Raw genomic sequence first — 22,075 nt, 5'->3', positions numbered from 1 at the left:
GGTGCTTCTATTCTTGTAGACAGTGTTGGGCCTCCAAGAGCAGAGGTTTGTAGAACAGCAGCAAGTTTCCCTTAAGTGGATCACCCAAGGTTTATCAAACTCAGGGAGGAAGAGGTCAAAGATATCCCTCTCAAGCAACCCTGCAATCACGATACAAGAAGTCTCTTGTGTCCCCAACACACCTAATACACTTGTCAGATGTATAGGTGCACTAGTTCGACGAAGAGATAGTAAAATACAAGTGGTATGAATGAATATGAGCAGTAGTAACGACGCCAGAAAAGTGCTTGCTGGCGTGCAGTTGATGGTAGTAATATTGCAGGAAGTAAAGATGCAGTAAAACAGTAAACAAGCGATGATTGCAGTATTTGGAAACAAGGTCTAGGGATCATACTTTCACTAGTGGACACTCTCAACATTGATCACATAAATAAATAAGTTCTCTTCCTTTGTGCTACATATACTCTTGTTTGATAATGAACACCATTCGTTGTGTAGGGCTACAAGAGCACCTCAATGCCGGAGTTAACAAGCTCCACAACATTCGGCATTCATATTTAAGTAACCTTTAGAGCATAAAAGATCTTTGCAATTTAAACCGAGTACTAACATAGCATACACACTGTCACCTTTACACTATGAAGGGGGAATAAATCACATCAATACTATCATAGTAATAATTAACTCCATAACCTACAAGAGATTATGATCATAACCTACGCCAAGTACTACACGATGCACACACTGTCACCATTACACCGTGAAGGAGGAATAGACTACTTTAATAACATCACAAGAGTAGCACATAGACTAATAGTGATACAAAACTCATATGAATCTCAATCATGTAAGGCAGCTCATGAGATCATTGTATTGAAGTACATAGGAGAGAGATTAACCACATAGCTACCGGTACAGCCCTTAGCCTCGATGGAGAACTACTCCCTCCTCATGGGAGACAGCAGCGTTGATGAAGATGGCGGTGGTGTCGATGGAGGAGCCTTCCGGGGGCACTTCCCCGTCCCGGCGGCGTGCCGGAACAGAGACTCCTGTCCCTCAGATCTTGGCTTCGCGATGGCGGCGGCTCTGGAAGGTTTCTCGTACCGTGGCTTTTTCGTATCGAAGATTTAGGTCAGGGACCTTTAAATAGGCGAAGAGGCGGAGTCGGAAGGGTTACGGGGGCGCCACACAATAGGGGGGCGCGGCCCAGGCCCTGGCCGCGCCACCCTGTCATCTGGTGGCCCTGTGGCCCTCCTCTGCTGGCTCTCGGGTGTTCTGGAAGCTTCGTGGAAAAATAGGATGCTGGGCATTGATTTCGTCCGATTCCGAGAATATTTCCTTACTAGGATTTCTGAAACCAAAAACAGAAGAAAACAGGAACTGGCCCTTCGGCATCTCGTCAATAGGTTAGTTCCGGAAAACGCATCAAAACGATATAAAGTGTGAACAAAACATGTAGGTATTGTCATAAAACTAGCATGGAACATAAAAAATTATAGATACGTTTGAGACGTATCAGTGCCTCAAACAGAAGGCACATGACATTTTTTTGTTTTTTTTACAAGCATTTTTTAGTATTTGTGCTTGCTTGTGAAATCGCACAAATTATTACTATGAATTAGCCTACCAGGAATTCTTCCATTGCAATGGATATAAATGCATTTATCAGGATCCGATTGTGTTCGATAATATTGCGTACTAATTCTTTTCCAGCATTATGGTGCAACAATACACTTTTCTGAATTTACTCATTTAAGTGTTGTGTCATAGATATATTATATAAAAAAAATCCGCAACAACGCGCGGAGTATCATCTAGTTAAAAAAACAGTCAACGCCTTCAAATGATACTGTAGGTGTGATATTTTAATTTAGTGAAAAACGCTCATGTCATTCCAAAATGCATGAACTCACTCTCTCACAGTTTATTAGGCATGCGCGTGCTCCTAGGTCGTAAGTTTGATCAAGTTAGCATTAGTTATATGTTAAAAAATTATATCATTAGAAAGTTTAGATGTTCTATTTTCTAATGATATAATTTTTGCATTATATAATTTAGATTTAGATTGTATAGATCAAATTGGCGACCTAGGGATACAGAGAAAACTAGTAAACTGAGACGGAGGGAGTACGATTGCTTGTTCTCTAGAAGGATTAAAACCGAACTGCGTGCAGTGAGTTCTGCTAGAACGACCCACGACCTCTAATTAGCTATATAGCATTTGGTTACCGAGCAAAATATCACCAGTTAATGGATGGTAGGAATTAAAATGTGTTTAACATGTAAAAAAATCCAAGTCCATTTGAATTTTGTTTTAATTTGGAATAATTGGTTAGTCCAACCTAAGCCCTATGTGTTTCCTTTCTGATGTGACCCCATGCTGCAACTCATTTGTCCCATCCCACTCTTTTGGTCCCTCCTCTAAAAATTATATTCAAAATATTTAGATATTATGAAGTTTAAAGTTCAAAATTTATTTGAAACTCGTACGGTCAACAATAATTTTCGGCTACCAGGGTTACCGGGGATCCGGCCCCTTTTGAGAATTAATTGGGAATCTCATCCTGCATTACAAAGTATTACATGTGTCTCCATATCCTCTTGTGTTTCTGAATTAGTTAATTTCATTTCTCAAATGTTGGTGTCCAATTAATTCTTGACATGCTATATTATATGGATATATCTAATCTATTTAGGGATAATAATTAATTACAGCCATATATATGTTTTAAGTTAGGATAAAAATCAATTTCACACACACACACACATATGAGGAAAATAATTAATTCAAAGTTTCAAACTATATATATGTACGGGTGACTTCTCCTAGTGCTATATAAATATTAGGAAGAGGGATATAGCTACATAGCTACATATCAACCAAAAGAACAATTATAGGTGAAAATAATTTCCAAGTATTGCTTATGGCTCCTATGAACACCAATGTGAGGGTTGTGTGTTTGCTAGCTCTTATTGTCACATCTGCCACTTTCATGCCGTGCCTTGCAGCGGGGAGAAACATAAGTGTGTATATTTCATTAACTATATAAGTTTTATTTATGTGTACTATCTGCATACAATCTTGCAGCAGGTAACTTGTGTGCAGTATATGCAAACTAATTAGAGTTGTGGCTATTTTGGTTGATTGCCAGCGCAGGTTCAAAGGCCACGAAAACAACAGAGTGCATCCCAACTGATGGCACATGCTCGGAACAATTGTGCGCATATTTAGGCGACAATTTAGGTTGGAGTATTGGGAGATGCTACTGTAAAGACAGTAACACTTGTTGTGCCGATTTCTAGTGAAACGACATAGTTGTTGAAATGATGGGTATACCGCCATGTTTATTTTTTGAGAAATAATATATCGTAATGTTATTTACTTCTGTAAGGGTAGATAATCATATCTGCCTTTCTTTTCTTTTTTTTGGATATGATGAGGCTTCAAAGTGAAATTTCCCTTCGAACTTTATGTTCGGTTTTAATCTTGTGGGTATATTACGCTCGTATTTACTACTTTCTTGAATCCATAAGAAATGTTGGGAATTCTTGAATCCATATGACGATTAGCTTAAGTTGGTGGCTACCCTGCAACCTGGGCATGAATCTCATCTGACATGGGTTTGTTACTTGTTTATCCTCTGGTGTTAGTGGGTGTGGGTCTCTTTTTTTTTCATACTAGTGTATTTTTTAGAAAGAGTATCTAAAGTAATTATAGAGGATTCAGTGAACACCAAATTCCGCTGTATCTCCAAATTTATTGACAACGAAAATACTAGAAAAGTAAAAGAGAGAAGTTCAATTTATCCTCCTAAACTCGTCTCAAAGTTCAGATTACAACCCTCAACTTTACTTCAGTTCAATCTTCAATCCTGAATTCTAAAAACCGTTCGGAATTGGACCTTCTATCCTTTTTTGACATGTATTGAACCGGTTTTTCTCGCTAGTTAGTGGTTTTTCTTCCTATATACTGTGTCAACTCATCAACATACAACATACATGGTACAAGAAAAACCAGCTTAATACAATGCAAGAGGTGATTTTAAACCTTTTTTTAGAATTCAGGGTTAAAAGTTGAACTAAAGTAAAGTTATGATTGTAAGCTAAACTTTGAGATAAATTTAGGTAGGTAATTGGACTTCTATCAAAGTAAAACAAGAGAACCAGACATAGGCTCGCTGTCGCTAGGCTGCAGCCATCTCAAGATCTGAGTAATTTTGGACATCATGAATAGCATTGTACTATTAATCAAGAGTAGAGAGGAAACATGCTAAATCAGAGCTCTCAAACGAAGTTTGATCCGATTTTACACTAGTCACATCAAACTTGATCGGTCCAAGTTTATTGCAGCCTGCGAACCGAGCTGACAAACACCGCAAGAGCAGGTATAGGGGTACCAATTTGCACAAACACTCGCGAAGCCGAAAGCGCGGATTCAGCTCTCAGCGCGCCGCGGCAGCGGCGGAGGCGCCGTTTCCGGTGGTCGTGGTGACGGCCTTGATCTTGATCCGGTACCTGGGCCGGCGCGGGATGACCTGGCTGGGCCCCATCCCGAACTGGCCGGTGCCCTCCATGAGCGGGGGGCCGTCGTCGTAGACGTAGCCGATGAGGCGGCCGCAGGCGTCGCAGCTGATGCGGGTGCGCTTCCGCTGGATGCCCCAGTAGTCGAGCGTCTCGAAGAATGGCCGGATCCTGTCCTCCGCCGCGAACCGCAGCCGGGACTCGTCCACCCACGAGAAGGACAGCGTCCCCTTGTTCCCCGCCTCGAAGTAGCACCCCGCCGGGTACAGGTGCGCCGCCGACAGGTTCAGGTCCGCGCCGCACGCCGCGCACCCGTACGCCGTGCTGGTGGTGGTCGCCGGAGCGGACATCGGGGGTGTGGGGATTTTCTCAGACCCCGGCGTCGTGGGGATTTCTCAGACCCCGGTGGTCTCCGGGTGTGATTCGCCGCTTATGGTTTGGTGCGGCCGGCGGCTCACGCGTTGAACCTGCGTGCCGTGTGAGAAAGTTCCGTGGCCACGCGGTCGAGGGTGAGCAAATCAACCTGGACAAACATGGACGTGCGGAAACGTCTTCACAACTCTTCAGTCTCGGATGAAAACATAGCAGGACAAAGCTTTCTCGAGACTAGATTTTTCTTTTTGAAGTGAAAATAGTACTATACTATTCTTAGGAAATAACCGCCTATTTTGCTTTGAGAGTCGCTACTTTTCCATCTACCACGCTAAACGGAAATCTCATGAAATAAATCGACGGTCTAGAACATAAGTGAGAAAAAAATCCAAAAAACACACAGTACAACATAAATAAATATGAATGCACATCATCACATATACACATTCACCCAATAATAAATAAAAACTCGAGCCGTGAAATCTCAAAAATTGACGATACACCGCCGGCATCTCGCATAATGTTGAATAATCCACATCAGTGACATGACAAGATCCCCATAAGTGGCGTATATACTCCAGAGTACTACAAAAACTACAATTATTTAGTTGCCTCTACGTAATCATACACATGAAAGTGCTTTCAAGATATTTGGTAGAACGCACTTTCTAGACTAGAGATCTCAACAAATATATTAAGAACACTAAAAATATACACTGTGTGATCCATGCAAGCGTCACAAATTAGTCAACGGCAGCATGCGATTTGTTCTATTTTACTTTTATCATGCTTAGTCATTTCCTTTTGAAGATCTTTTTAATAGATAGTGTACAAATCATGCCATTTGTTACAGAAGGCTATTTATAATTTGCGCGAAGCAATCTACTTGTGAGGAGAGATGCAGGAATTATATATGAAGAAAACTGAAATTAATATTTAGTAATAGAAAAATATACTAGTACATAAGATTATAGTTTGGTAAAAATAAATTATACGAAGTACAAAACTTTAGTATAAATATATCACAACTATTCTCGAACCGGTCTCAAACCCAATAAATGGTTAGATAGCTATGGAAATATTGTAGTTTTTTTATAGAACATTTTCTTAAATTTACTACAATTTTAGATTAATCCGACATGTAAGAATACTAATGTTTCATTATCAAAATTTCTATGTTTCGGTGTTGTTTTTGAGTGTGGACATTAATTTTTGCATGAAGTGAACCGCTGAAGTTCAAAAGAGTGATATTGGGGTCTCTTTATAAGGTGACATGTTTTATATTTTACAAAAACAAATTTGACCTATTGTAACATGTCAATTGTTTCGTTTGTAAAGCGAACTTCAATTTTTATCACACCATTTGTTATAGCATTTTTAGTAAAAAAAATTCAGTTGTTCCATACATCTAATAAAGCTTTTGATAGAGTGGGCTATTGGGTTTTACCAAATGAATCACTATAGATGCATATAAAATGCATAGATGAATTTTATAGTTTATTGTGTCAAAATTATTATTATTTAACTTTATTATATTTATTAGTACTAACCTCTTAATATATGCAAAAGTGTAAAAGTTCTTGTTTTATACTACTTTGTTGTGTAAGAAATATGTGAATATGGAAGGAAACCGGTCATTATAGTGAAATCTGTAGTCCCAAAAATATGTCCCTCATAACTTTTTTCGAAGATCGCCATGGTAGATCCCGAAAACAACGTCCAATAGGAAAATTCAAAACATGAAAGTTGTGGGAAATTTTATGCGCTTCATTTTAGATATAAATTTCGCCCCAATCGGACTCCGAATGCCCCTGTGTAGCCTCTGCTTCAATAAGTGACGTGTCTAAACTAGGTGAACGCATGTGCGTTCAGCCACAGGAGGCGATCGTTCAGGTGACTCCGAAACCCATATAGGGTCCCCTCCCTCTCACCAACGACGCTGTTGGTTTGCTCCATCTCCGGTGGCCTTAGGGCTTTGGAGGCGTGGTGGACCATGGCCTCTCGCCGGCGGGAGGTTTCCGTTCTTTGTTTAGGTTATTTTTCAGTGTCTTCTTCCAGATGGTGAGGCGGCGGCTACATCTTGAAGTTAGAATAAGATCCTCCCTGTCATATCCTCGCTCGGGTGGTGCATCTAGCGCCAGCAGAGGGCGTGTGGAGTTGTGCGTTCAGCGGATCTCATGGGATCTAGTCGGTTTTCGTGTTTGTTGGGGTGGTTTCGCTCTTCGGATCTATGAGTTTCATCTTTGGCGATGGTTGCTGCTCTAGTGTGCTGGTCCTTCTGGACCTTAGCACGACGACTTTCCGTTTATCTACTATAACAAGCTCTACTACGACAAGGTTTGCCTGGCTCCGCTGTTGGAAGGGTGAGGACAGCGGCGTTCCTTCGGCTCACACTAGTGTCTGTAGTCATCTCTACGTGGTTGTTGACGCGTAAAGCACACGCCCGTTGGGAACCCCAAGTGGAAGGTGTGATGCGTACAGCAGCAAGTTTCCCTCAGTAAGAAACCAAGGTTTATCGAACCAGTAGGAGCCAAGAAGCACGTTGAAGGTTGATGGCGGCGGAGTGTAGTGCGGCGCAACACCAGGGATTCCGGCGCCAACGTGGAACCTGCACAACACAACCAAATTACTTTGCCCCAACGTGACAGTGAGGTTGTCAATCTCACCGGCTTGTTGTAACAAAGGATTAGATGTATAGTGTGGAAGATGATTGTTTGCAGAGAACAGTAGAACGAGTATTGCAGTAGATTGTATTCGATGTAAAAGAATGGACCGGGGTCCACAGTTCACTAGTGGTGTCTCTCCCATAAGATAAATAGCATGTTGGGTGAACAAATTACAGTTGGGCAATTGACAAATAAAGAGAACATAACAATGCACATACATGTTATGATGATTAGTGTGAGATTTAATTGGGCATTACGACAAAGTACATAGACCGCTATCCAGCATGCATTTATGCCTAAAAAATCCACCTTCAGGTTATCATCCGAACCCCCTCCAGTATTAAGTTGCAAATAACAGACAATTGCATTAAGTATGTTGCGTAATGTAATCAATAAATACATCCTTAGATATAGCATTGATGTTTTATCCCTAGTGGCAACAGCACATCCACAACCTTAGAGGTTGCTGTCACTCCCCCAGATTTAATGGAGGCATGAACCCACTATCGAGCATAATTACCCCCTCTTGGAGTTACAAGTAATGACTTGGCCAGAGCCTCTACTAGCAACGGAGAGCATGCAAGATCATAAACAACACATAGATAGATTGATAATCAACATAGCATAGTATTCCATATTCATCAGATCCCAAGAAACGCAACATGTAGCATTACAGATAGATGATCTTGATCATGTTAGGCAGCTCACAAGATCCAACAATGATAGCACAATTAGGAGAAGACGACCATCTAGCTACTGCTATGGACCCATAGTCCAGGGGTGAACTACTCACTCATCAATCCGGAGGCGACCATGGCGGTGTAGAGTCCTCCGGGAGATGATTCCCCTCTCCGGCAGGGTGCCGGAGGCGATCTCCTGAATCCCCCGAGATGGGATTGGCGGCCGCGGCGTCTCTGGAAGGTTTTCCGTATCGTGGCTCTCGGTACTGGAACTATCATCGACGAAGGCTTAAGTAGGCGAAGAGGTAGGTCAAGGGGCGTCACGAGGGGCCCACACGCCAGGGCCGTGCGGCCAGGGCCTGGGCCGCGCCGCCCTGGTGTCTGGCCACCTCGTGGCCCCACTTCGTTTCCTCTCCGGTGTTCTGGAAGCTTCGTGGAAAAATAGGACCCTGGGCGTTGATTTCGCCCAATTCCGAGAATATTTCCTTACTAGGATTTCTGAAACCAAAAACAGCAGAAAACAACAACTGGCTCTTCGGCATCTCGTTAATAGGTTAGTGCCGGAAAATGCATAATAATGACATATAATGTGTATAAAACATGTGAGTATCATCATAAAAGTAGCATGGAACATAAGAAATTATAGATACGTTTGAGACGTATCAAGCATCCCCAAGCTTAGTTCCTACCCGTCCCGAGTAGGTAAACGATAATAAAGATAATTTCTTAAGTGACAATGCTATCATAATCTTGATCAATACTATTGTAAGCACATGTAATGAATGCAACGATTCGAAGCAATGGTAAATACAATGAGTAAACAATGGAATCATATAGCAAAGACTTTTCATGAATAGTACTTTCAAGACAAGCATCAATAAGTCCTGCATAAGAGTTAACTCATAAAGCAATAAGTTCAAAGTAAAGGCATTGAAGCAACACAAAGGAAGATTAAGTTTCAGCGGTTGCTTTCAACTTGTAACATGTATATCTCATGAATATTGTCAACATAAAGTAATATAACAAGTGCAATATGCAAGTATGTAGGAATCAATGCACAGTTAACACAAGTGTTTGCTTCTTGAGATAGAAGGAAATGGGTAAACTAACTCAACAATAAAAGTAGAAGAAAGGCCCTTCGCAGAGGGAAGCATGGATTGCTATATTTGTGCTAGAGATTTTATTTTGAAAACAAGAAACAATTTTGTCAACGGTAGTAATAAAGCATATGAGTTATGTAAATTATATCCTACAAGTTGCAAGCCTCATGCATAGTATACCAATAGTGCCCGCACCTTGTCCTAATTAGCTTGGATTTACATGGATTATCATAGCATAGCATATGTTTTAACCAAGTGTCACAAAGGGGTACCTCTATGCCGCCTGTACAAAGGTCTAAGGAGAAAGCTCGCATTGGATTTCTCGCTTTTGATTATTCTCAACTTAGACATCCATACCGGGACAACATAGACAACAGATAATAGACCTTCTCTTTAATGCATAAGCATTCAACAACAGATAATATTCTCATAAGAGATTGAGGTTTGTTGTCCAAACTGAAACTTCCACCATGGATCATGGCTTTAGTTAGCGGCCCAATGTTCTTCTCTAACAATATGCATACTCAAACCATTTGATCATGATAAATCACCCTTACTTCAGACAAGACGAACATGCATAGCAACTCACATGATATTCAACAAAGAAATAGTTGATGGCGTCCCCAGGAACATGGTTATCGCTCAACAAGCAACTTATAAGAGATAAGACGCATAAATACATATTCAATACCACAATAGTTTTTAGGCTATTTGTCCCATGAGCTATATATTGCAAAGATAAAGAGTAGAAATTTTAAAGGTAGCACTCAAGCAATTTACTTTGGAATGGCGGAAAAATACCATGTAGTAGGTAGGTATGGTGGACACAAGTGGCATAGTGTTTGGCTCAAGGATTTTGGATGCATGAGAAGTATTCCCTCTCGATACAAGGTTTAGGCTAGCAATGTTGTTTAAAGCAAACACAAGTATGAACCGGTACAGCAAAACTCACATAAAAGACATATTGAAAGCATTATAAGACTCTATACCGTCTTCCTTGTTGTTCGACCCTTGCTAGAAAATATCTAGACCTTAGAGAGACCAATTATGCAAACCAAATTTTAGCAAGCTCTATGTATTTCTTCACTAATAGGTGCAAAGTACATGATGCAAGAGCTTAAACATGAGCACAACAATTTCCAAGTATCACATTATTCAAGATATTATACCAATTACCACATGTAGCATTTCCCGTTTCCAACCATATAACAATTTAACGAAGCAGTTCAACCTTCGCCATGAATATTATGAGTAAAGCCTAAGGACATATTTGTCCATATGCAACAGCGGAGCGTGTCTCTCTCCCACACAATGAATGCTAGGATCCAACTTTATTCAAACAAAACAAAAAACAAAAAACATACAGACGCTCCAAGTAAAGCACATAAGATGTGATGGAATAAAAATATAGTTTCACTAGAGGAACCTGATAATGTTGTCGATGAAGAAGGGGATGCCTTGGGCATCCCCAAGCTTAGACGCTTGAGTCTTCTTGAAATATGCAGGGATGAACCACCGGGGCATCCCCAAGCTTAGAGCTTTCACTCTCCTTGATCATATTGTATCATCCTCCTCTCTTGATCCTTGAAAACTTCCTCCACACCAAACTCGAAACAAACTCATTAGAGGGTTAGTGCATAATCAAAAATTCACATGTTCAGAGGTGACATAATCATTCTTAACACTTCTGGACATTGCACAAAGCTACTGAAAGTTAATGGAACAAAGAAATCCATCAAACATAGCAAAACAGGCAATGTGAAATAAAAGGCAGAATCTGTCAAAACAGAACAGTCCGTAAAGACGAATTTTTTAGAGGCACCAGACTTGCTCAAATGAGAAAACTCAAAACTAATGAAAGTTGCCTACATATCTGAGGATCACGCACGTAAATTGGCATATTTGTCTGAGTTACCTACGGACGTAGTGACTCAATTTCGTGACAGCAAGAAAACTGTTTCTGCGCAGTAATCCAAATCTAGTATCAACCTTCTATTAGAGACTTCACTTGGCACAACAATGCGATAAAAGTAAGATAAGGAGAGGTTGCTACAGTAGTAACAACTTCCAAGACTCAAATATAAAATAAAAGTACTATAGTAAAATAATGGGTTGTCTCCCATAAGCGCTTTTCTTTAACGCCTTTCAGCTAGGCGCAGAAAGTGTGTATCAAGTATTTTCAAGAGATGAAGCATCAACATCATGATTTGTTCTAATAATAAAATCAAAAGGTAACTTCATTCTCTTTCTAGGAAAGTGTTCCATACCTTTCTTGAGAGGAAATTGATATTTAATATTACCTTCCTTCATATCAATGGTAGCACCAACAGTTCGAAGAAAAGGTCTTCCCAATATAATGGGACAAGATGCATTTCATTCAATATCCAAGACAACAAAATCAACGGGGACATGGTTATTGTTAACCGTAATGCGAACATTATCAACTCTCCCCAAAGGTTTCTTTGTAGAGTTATCAGCAAGATTAACATCCAAATAACAATTTTTCAGTGGTGGCAAGTCAAGCATATTATAAATTTTCTTAGGCATAACGGAAATACTTGCACCAAGATCACATAAAGCATTACAATCAAAGTCATTGACCTTCATCTTAATGATGGGCTCCCAACCATCTTCTAACTTCCTAGGAATAGAAGTTTCAAGTTTTAGTTTCTCTTCTCTAGCTTTTATGAGAGCATTTGTAATATGTTTTGTAAAGGCCAAATTTATAGCACTAGCGTTGGGACTTTTAGGAAGTTTTTGTAAGAACTTTATAACTTCAGAGATGTGGCAATCATCAAAATATAAACCATTATGATCTACAGCAATGGGATCATTGTCCCCAATGTTGGAAAAAATTTCAGCAGTTTTATCACAGGCAGTTTCAGCAGTTTTAGCAGTTTCCGGCAGTTTTGCTCGCTTTGCATTAGGAGTAGAAACATTGCCAACACCAATTATTTTACCATTGATAGTAGGAGGTGCAGCAATATGTGGAGCATTAGCATTACTAGTGGTGGTAATAGTGCAAACTTTAGCTACATTATTCTCTTTAGCTAGTTTTTCATTTTCTTCTCCTTCCCACCTAGCATGCAATTCAGCCATTAATCTTATATTATCATTAATTCTAACTTGGATGGCATTTGCTGTAGTAACAATTTTATTTTCATTATCCTTATTAGGCATAACTTTCAATTTCAAAAGATCAACATCAGCAGCAAGACTATCAACTTTAGAAGCAAGTATATCAATTTTCCCAAGCTTTTCTTCAACAGATTTGTTAAAAGCAGTTTGTGTACTAATAAATTCTTTAAGCATGGCTTCAAGTCCAGGGGGTGTATTCCTATTATTATTGTAAGAATTCCCATAAGAATTACCATAACCGTTACCATTATTATAAGGATATGGCCTATAGTTGTTACTAGAATTGTTCCGATAAGCATTATTGTTGAAATTATTATTTTTAATGAAGTTCACATCAACATGTTCTTCTTGGGCAACCAATGAAGCTAACGGAACATTATTAGGATCAACATTAGTCCTACGACTCACAAGCATAGACATAATAGCATCAATCTTATCACTCAAGGAAGAGGTTTCTTCAACAGAATTTACCTTCTTACCTTGTGGAGCTCTTTCCGTGTGCCATTCAGAGTAATTTGTCATCATATTATCAAGAAGATTTGTTGCCGCCCCCAAAGTGATGGACATAAAGGTACCCCCAGCAGCTGAATCCAATAGGTTTCGTGAAGAAAAATTCAGTCCTGCATAAAAGGTTTGGATGATCATCCAAGTAGTCAGTCCATGGGTTGGGCAATTTTTAACCAAAGATTTCATTCTTTCCCATGCTTGTGCAACATGCTCAGTATCTAGTTTCTTAAAATTTATTATGCTACTTCTCAAAGATATAATTTTAGCAGGAGGATAATATCTACCAATGAAAGCATCCTTACATTTAGTCCATGAATCAATACTATTCTTAGGCAGAGATAGCAACCAATCTTTAGCTCTTCCTCTTAAAGAGAAAGGAAACAATTTTAACTTTATAATGTCACCATCTACATCCTTATACTTTTGCATTTCACATAGTTCAACAAAATTATTTAGATGGGCAGCAGCATCATCAGAACTAACACCAGAAAATTGCTCTCTCATAACAAGATTTAGTAAAGCAGGTTTAATTTCAAAGAATTCTGCTGTAGTAGCAGGTGGAGCAATAGGTGTGCATAAGAAATCATTATTATTTGTGTTTGTGAAGTCACACAACTTAGTATTTTCAGGAGTATTCATTTTAGCAATGGTAAATAAAGTAGACTAGATAAAGTAAATGCAAGTAACTAATTTTCTTGTGTTTTTAATATGGCAAACAAGATAGGAAATAAAGTAAAAATAGCAACTAATTTTTTTGTGTTTTGTTTTAGTGCAGCAAACAAAGTAGTAAATAAAAGTAAAGCAAGACAAAAACAAAGTAAAGAGATTGGAGGTGGAGACTCCCCTTGCAGCGTGTCTTGATCTCCCCGGGAATGGCGCCAGAAATTTAGCTTGTTGACGCGTAAAGCACACGCCCGTTGGGAACCCCAAGTGGAAGGTGTGATGCGTACAACAGCAAGTTTCCCTCGGTAAGAAACCAAGGTTTATCGAACCAGTAGGAGCCAAGAAGCACGTTGAAGGTTGATGGCGGCGGAGTGTAGTGCGGCGCAACACCAGGGATTCCGGCGCCAACGTGGAACCTGCACAACACAACCAAATTACTTTGCCCCAACGTGACAGTGAGGTTGTCAATCTCACCGGCTTGCTGTAACAAAGGATTAGATGTATAGTGTGGAAGACGATTGTTTGCAGAGAACAGTAGAACGAGTATTGCAGTAGATTGTATTCGATGTAAAAGAATGGACCGGGGTCCACAGTTCACTAGTGGTGTCTCTCCCATAAGATAAATAGCATGTTGGGTGAACAAATTACAGTTGGGCAATTGACAAATAAAGAGAGCATAACAATGCACATACATGTTATGATGAGTAGTGTGAGATTTAATTGGGCATTACGACAAAGTACATAGACCGCTATCCAGCATGCATCTATGCCTAAAAAGTCCACCTTCAGGTTATCATCCGAACCCCCTCCAGTATTAAGTTGCAAATAACAGACAATTGCATTAAGTATGGTGCGTAATGTAATCAATAAATACATCCTTAGATATAGCATTGATGTTTTATCCCTAGTGGCAACAGCACATCCACAACCTTAGAGGTTGCTGTCACTCCCCCAGATTTAATGGAGGCATGAACCCACTATCGAGCATAATTACCCCCTCTTGGACCTCGTGGCCCCACTTCATTTCCTCTCCGGTGTTCTGGAAGCTTCGTGGAAAAATAGGACACTGGGCATTGATTTCGCCCAATTCCGAGAATATTTCCTTACTAGGATTTCTGAAACCAAAAACAGCAGAAAACAGCAACTGGCTCTTCGGCATCTCGTTAATAGGTTAGTGCCGGAAAATGCATAATAATGACATATAATGTGTATAAAACATGTGAGTATCATCATAAAAGTAGCATGGAACATAAGAAATTATAGATACGTTTGAGACGTATCAAGCATCCCCAAGCTTAGTTCTTACTCGTCCCGAGTAGGTAAACGATAACAAAGATAATTTCTTAAGTGACAATGCTATCATAATCTTGATCAATACTATTGTAAGCACATTTAATGAATGCAGCGATTCGAAGCAATGGTAAATACAATGAGTAAACAATGGAATCATATAGCAAAGACTTTTCATGAATAGTACTTTCAAGACAAGCATCAATAAGTCCTGCATAAGAGTTAACTCATAAAGCAATAAGTTCAAAGTAAAGGCATTGAAGCAACACAAAGGAAGATTAAGTTTCAGCGGTTGCTTTCAACTTGTAACATGTATATCTCATGAATATTGTCAACATAAAGTAATATAACAAGTGCAATATGCAAGTATGTAGGAATCAATGCACAGTTAACACAAGTGTTTGCTTCTTGAGATAGAAGGAAATGGGTAAACTGACTCAACAATAAAAGTAGAAGAAAGGCCCTTCGCAGAGGGAAGCATGGATTGCTATATTTGTGCTAGAGCTTTTATTTTGAAAACAAGAAACAATTTTGTCAACGGTAGTAATAAAGCATATGAGTTATGTAAATTATATCCTACAAGTTGCAAGCCTCATGCATAGTATACCAATAGTGTCCGCACCTTGTCCTAATTAGCTTGGATTTACATGGATTATTGATGACCCACAAGTATAGGGGGTGTATCGTAGTATCTTCGATAAGTAAGAATGTCGATCCCAACGAGGAGCAGAAGGTGTTGACAAGCAGTTTCGATGAAGGATTCACTGTAAATGCTCACAGACAAGTATTCAGGGGGTTTTGATGTAACAGATGAATAAAGTACGAGTAAGTAAAGCTCGAGAGTAACAATTACAGCGAGTGGCCCAATCCTTTTTAGCACAAAGGACAAGCCAGTTTGTTTACTTATAATAACCAAACGTTCCTGAGGACACACGGGATTTTAGTCTAGTGCTTTCGCTACATACGGCTAATTAATCTTCATTGTTTTGATAAGTGTTGTGTGGGTGAACCTATGCTAATGTACCGCCCTTCCTAGGACTAATACATACTTGTGATTATACCCCTTGCAAGCATCCGCAACTACAAGAGAGTAATTAAGATAAATCTAACCACACCCTTAAACTCTGAGATCCTGCTATCCCTCCTGCATCGATATACCAACGGGGGCTCAGGTTTCTGTCACTCCGGCAACCCCGCAATTGGCAAACGAGTACAAGATGCATTCCCCTAGGCCCATAAAGGTGAAGTATCGTGTAGTCGACGTTCACACGACACCACTAGAAGAATAACACCACAACTTAAATATCATAACATTGAATATTACTCAACCATACTTCACTACTAACATTTAGACTTCACCCATGTCCTCAAGAACTAAACGAACTACTCATGAGACATCATACGGAACATGATCAGAGGTGATATGATGATGAATAACAATCTGAACATAAACCTTGGTTCAACGGTTTCACTCAGTAGCATTAATAACAAGTAGAAATGAACACCGGGAGAGTTTCCCCTATCAAACAATCAAGATCAAACCCAAATTGCTACAGCGGTGACGATGTGTAGCGGTGGAGACGGCGGTGATGATGATGAAGATGATGATGATGGTGATGGAGATGATGTCCAGCTCGATGACGGTGACGATGGCGTCAATTTCCCCCTCCGGGAGGGAATTTCCCCGGCGGATCTCAGCCTGCCGGAGAGCTCTTTTCTCTCTAGTGTTCTCCGCCTCGCAGAGGCGGCTGTGACTCCTCGCGACTATTTTCCTCCGACTTAGGTTTTCGGGACGAAGGCGTACGCGAAGAAAAGGAGGCGAGAGGGGGCTGTGGGCCCCCTCCTCACAGGGCGGCGCGGCCAGGCCTTGGGCCGTGTCGGCCTATGAGGTGGGCCCACCTCGGGTCCCCTCGGCTCCCCCTTCTGGCTCCCTTCGTCTTCTGGAAAAATAGGATTTTTCATATAATTTCCGTCGAATGTTGATCTTCCGAAATATTGCATTCTGACGACGCTTTTTCCAGCAGAATCCTGACTCCGGTGCGCGATCCTCCAATAATCATGAATCATGCAAAATAGATGAAATAACATAAGTATCATCTCCAAATATGAAATATATCAATGAATAACAGCAAATTATGATATAAAATAGTGATGCAAATTGGACGTATCAATTATCATAGCATAGCATATGTTTTAACCAAGTATCACAAAGGGGTACCTCTATGCCGCCTGTACAAAGGTCTAAGGAGAAAGCTCGCATTGGATTTCTCGCTTTTGATTATTCTCAACTTAGACATCCATACCGGGACAACATAGACAACAGATAATGGACTCCTCTTTAATGCATAAGCATTCAACAACAGATAATATTCTCATAAGAGATTGAGGTTTGTTGTCCAAACTGAAACTTCCACCATGGATCATGGCTTTAGTTAGCGGCCCAATGTTCTTCTCTAACAATATGCATACTCAAACCATTTGATCATGATAAATCACCCTTACTTCAGACAAGACGAACATGCATAGCAACTCACATGATATTCAACAAAGAAATAGTTGATGGCGTCCCCAGGAACATGGTTATCGCTCAGCAAGCAACTTGATACGGGGTGGCCCGATCTTCTCAGTAAGCAACGATGGTGATGATGTTCACGGGGTGATGGCAGCGGAGAAACACGACGATGAAGTGGATGATAACTTGTATGACGCAACGAGATCTCTCGATTGGTCCCTGTCGCCAATGCAACAGTTCTCAACCCTGCAAGATATTCGCAACTCCACACACTTGCGCACGTAGCCGCCGACCACGAAGCGGTAAGTTGCAACCGTCTAATTCCCAATGGAACAGCAGATCACACAAGACTTTTTCAGGATCTACACAATATCAAGCAATATGGTGTAGGGATTCAATAGTTTTGCATAAGCAAACAACTAAGAACTAGGGTTTATCTTAAACGTGGTCTAAAGCAGCTAGGGGGGGCGTCCTGGGCACTTATATAGGCGTCCGGGACGACTCCAGGTCGAAAAGATACAAAGATAACCGACCCAGAATAGATCTGGTCGAGACAGACTCGGACGAATCCGGTCTGAAATCCGGTCAACCGGGCCAGGGACCGGGTCGGCCGGTCTGGCGTCCGGTCAACCGGGCGGCAACCAGGAAACTGCGAGGTTTTCCGGTTTTGCTCCGGTACGAGTATCGCATCCGGTTTGGCGCCCGGTCAACCGGGCCAGGGACCGGGCAGTCCGGTCTGGCGGCCGGTCGAACCGGGTACTGGACCGGCCTGGATGTCTTGTTCTCCTCTCGCTCATGCCTCCCGCTCCTCCCTCGCACGTCCATGAGATATCTTCATGTCCAGCTCCATGTCCAGCTTCACGTTCATCTTGACATCCGTCTTCATGTCCAGCTGCTCCTCTCCTCCTCGTGCGATGCTCATCTCCTCTTGATACCTGATGATACATAAGTAATAGGTGACAAGGTATTAACTTGTCAATGCCTACGAGTAGTAGACTAGGGTTTCGTTGGATGTAGAGGGCAAGTAGATCTCGAAGGTTTCAGCCGAAAAGTACTCGACGAAATAAAACTAGGGTTTGCTCAACAATGATTCGATGATCTTTCTCGTCCCTCGACTCCCCCTTATATATGAGGCGGAGCCGAGGGATTCGTATTGTACAAGTTACAGAGTCCGGGGAGGTTTCTAACTCACCCCGCAAGATTACACACAACACTTCCTATTACAACTCTAGCTTTCCTTAATAATATCTTTGGGCTTCCGAGTCTTCTTATTCTTCGGGTAGTGGGCCTTCATCAAACCCCGGGTACTATCTTCGGCAGGCCCATTGGGGATGCCTATGTCAGTAGCCCCCGAGATTTTGGTTGAGTCGTAGAGTCAGGGAAAATCTCTCCTGTTTATTTTTACTCGACAACTTTAGCTTGTCTATATTTATTCACATGAATTTCTATATTGTACAGGGATAGTGGTAGTTGGGGCTAGTTCATCTGACGGATCAGGTACTAGTTAACTGCTCTAGTGGCAATCCGCAAAAACCTACTTCAAGATCACGTCCCTGGACATGATCTCGGGATACTGGTGTAAACTTCGACAGGTGCCGCTTAAGGTCTTACCATTCTGTCGAGTCCCAGTCAAATTTTATCGGGTACCTAACGCGTCTGTTAGGATTTTTCTTCGTATCTGTTGATACGGATAAAAGTAGCAAACCATCGTCAGAGACGGTGCCACGTCGCACAGAACGGATCTGGGGTCTTACCTTCGCAGTGTTTTGCGGCATTCAGAATTTATTCGCAACTTTTGGCGTTCTGAGAATATATTGTCGAGTGCTTATTCGGCTGTTGGAATAGCACATTTCGTCGAGTCAATTTCTGACTTATATCGCTCTCCCGATGGGAGTATATGTAGAGTTATCTCTATAACTCGAAATATGCTCCTTCTTCCTTTTTTTTATAATTTCATCGGGCACGCGAACAGCGTTCCCAATGGGAGTAGCCCCCGAGGCTATAGCCAAGGACTTGTGCTTGGTTGTAGGCTCAACATTTTAGTGCACCACGTCGCTGTATTGTCTTTCCTTCTCGAAATTTTTCTTTTTTCTTCTTCTATCCTTCTTTTTTTTTTATCTCTCGGGTGCGCGAACAGCGCTCCCGATGGGAGTAGCCCCCGAGGCTATGAACAAAAGCTTGCATTTGATCATAGGCTCCTGCAAATTCTATATTGGCATACTCAAATTTTACTTTTTTTTCAAAGTAGCCCCCGAGCATTTGGGCAAAAACTTGTATTTGATCAAAGGCTCTCGAAGTATTCAATAACTTCTCCTGTCGCCAATCTTCTTATATCTTTCTTGTCGAAATTTTCTCCCTTGGTCAAATTTACTTCATTGCTGGTAATAGTCGCAATTTTTCCGCCTATAAAGCGTAAATACCACTATCTCTCTGCCTTGTGGGTCCATTTTTTCCACCACGTTGACACGTCGTGCAAGTGGGGGACACACGTCTTCCGCTTTTTCTGGCGCACGTACCGTAACTCCTCAATGTTAAAATACTTTTTTACCCTTGTCTCTACGTGGCTATCATCTGCTGCACACTTTTTCCATCCAACGGTCCGCCGTTTCGCCGCACCTCTATATAAGATCTCCTTCTTCTTCCTCGAGCACTTCCGCTCACGCCGTTGCTGTGCTCTCCTCTGCAAAAAACCTCCTGCGCTCCTCAATTCCTCAAGCTCATCTTTTCCCAGCTGCACTCCTGCACCATTGTTGATGCCACCACGTCGTTTGACGAGGCACAGCACGCCGGAATCTGCAATGGCTGCCGCGGATCTGGGAACTACGAAGTGGGAAAGATCCAAGCTTTCCGCTCAGGACATCAATCTGCTGAAGAAGCTGGGGCTCAATAAGAAGCCCAACGCACTGCGCTTTCCTAGTGAGGAGAGCTACCCAACCCCTCCAATGGGGTACCGGGTAAGTTTCATCGACCACCTCATCCGCGGTCTTTCCGCCCCCATTCATCCTTTTCTCTGCGGACTGCTTTTTGTTTATGGTCTGCAACTTCACCACTTGACCCCCAATTCTATCCTCCATATTTCTATCTTCATCACCCTCTGCGAAGCCTTCCTTGGCGTCCAGCCTAACTGGGCGCTATGGAAGCGCATTTTCTTCTGTCGCCGCAATGGCTCTACAAACGTCGCCTATAATATAGGTGGCGTTGTAATTTCTGTTCGCCCCACTGTCGACTACTTCAACGTCAAGCTCCCTGACTCAGTTCAAGGGTGGCGCAAGAAGTGGTTGTACATTCAGGAGGAGAACCATGGATGTGCTGAAGACAACATCCCCCCTTTTGACGGTGCCGAGAGAATTCTTCGCCGCCGCTCCTGGGACGCGGAGGCTACCGAAGAAGAAAGAACAGTGACTGAAACCCTGATGGCTCGTATCCACGAGTTGCAAAATACTCGTGGCAAAGAATTATCAGGCATCCAAATCACAGCCTATTTTCTAAGGACCAGAGTGCAGCCTCTTCAGGCTCGCAAACACCCTCTCTGGAAGTATTCTGGCGACACGGACGTTGATCGGTTGTCGACGGATTTAGAGGTCAAGGATTTAGAAAAACTTGTCCGAAAAATCTCGTCTCTCAGCAAGAAAGATCCTGTCCCTTCTTCTTGTCGCGTGAAACCATTCAACTCCACCAATCCACTTCCCAAGGTAAGCTTTTTCGCTTGGAATGCTATTGTTTTGCTATCTTTATTTTTTCCTTTCCTACTTTTTAATATCCTCCTTTGCTTTTTTTATAGAACCATCCAAAGCTCGTCTCGCTCCCTCCCCTTCCTGAAGGTGGAGAAGTCGAGGAAAGGGCTATCATCGCCGACGACAACCAAGATGCCCCCTCGTTTGTAAGTGAACCCGTAGATTCTCGAAAATCTGTGGGTTCTTCCGAAAAGGAAGCTGCCTCCGAGGGCACCACGTCGGCACAATCTCCTCCTCCTGCTGTTTCTCCAAGGAACAAAAGGAAAAGGAATGACGCCGAGGATTCCGGCACCTCCAAAGCCGAAGAAGTTGATCCTTCACGTCAGAAGGCAGCTTATGATCCATACCTTGGATCCCTCATCAGCTCGTAAGTTGTTTTTATTTCTCCTTATCTTTGTACTCGAAGTTTTTTTGTCTACCTTGCTTTTTTATGCTGTCGTCTTTTATACACAGTGATGATGAGGAAGAACTACCAACTCTTGATGTGGCTGCTCGAACGAGCTCGTCACGTACTTTAGTTGTTTCGGAGACGCCAGCTGAAGGAGAGAAATCCTCGCCTCCTCAACTGAATGTTGGCGCCCCTACTCCACCTTCGAGCCCTCTTGTCCCTTCACCAAAAAGGACAAGGGTAGAAACAATCGTGGAGCCTACCCTTGAATTGGGTAGCTCCTCCAATTCTTTCTTGGATGACGTAAGTTCTTAATCTGCTTATTACTGTCTATATTTCCTCTTGTTTCCTTCTGCATGCCTTCGTATTTTTTCCCATATCGACGTTTTTGCTTTCTTTGTCCTTCTTTGACAGCCTATGGTCAAAGAGCTTCTTCGCATCGGTGCCCAATTTGTTGGGTACCGTGAATATGCTAGCAAAGCTGAAGGTAATATTTTTTCAATG

At 41.7% G+C, this 22,075-nt stretch overlaps 1 protein-coding gene across 1 annotated transcript; it reads right to left on the bottom strand.

The window, feature by feature from the left end:
- Positions 1 to 4,224: 4,224 nt before the first annotated feature.
- On the bottom strand, positions 4,225 to 5,026 carry LOC127308428 (uncharacterized). The gene has a single exon (XM_051339250.2). It carries the CDS (start codon positions 4,869 to 4,871, stop codon positions 4,443 to 4,445), a length of 429 nt encoding a protein of 142 aa, XP_051195210.1. The 5' UTR covers positions 4,872 to 5,026; the 3' UTR covers positions 4,225 to 4,442.
- Between the last annotated feature and the right edge of the window lie 17,049 nt (positions 5,027 to 22,075).

Source organism: Lolium perenne, chromosome 6 (assembly GCF_019359855.2).
Source record: "Lolium perenne isolate Kyuss_39 chromosome 6, Kyuss_2.0, whole genome shotgun sequence".
In the NCBI taxonomy this organism is placed as follows: Eukaryota; Viridiplantae; Streptophyta; class Magnoliopsida; order Poales; family Poaceae; genus Lolium; species Lolium perenne.
This window is presented reverse-complemented; position numbering and strand designations above follow the sequence as displayed.

Coding starts and splice junctions, on each gene's coding strand:
- LOC127308428 (XM_051339250.2), bottom strand. CDS start 4,871: ATGTCCGCTCCGGCGACCACCACCAGCACGGCGTACGGGTGCGCGGCG.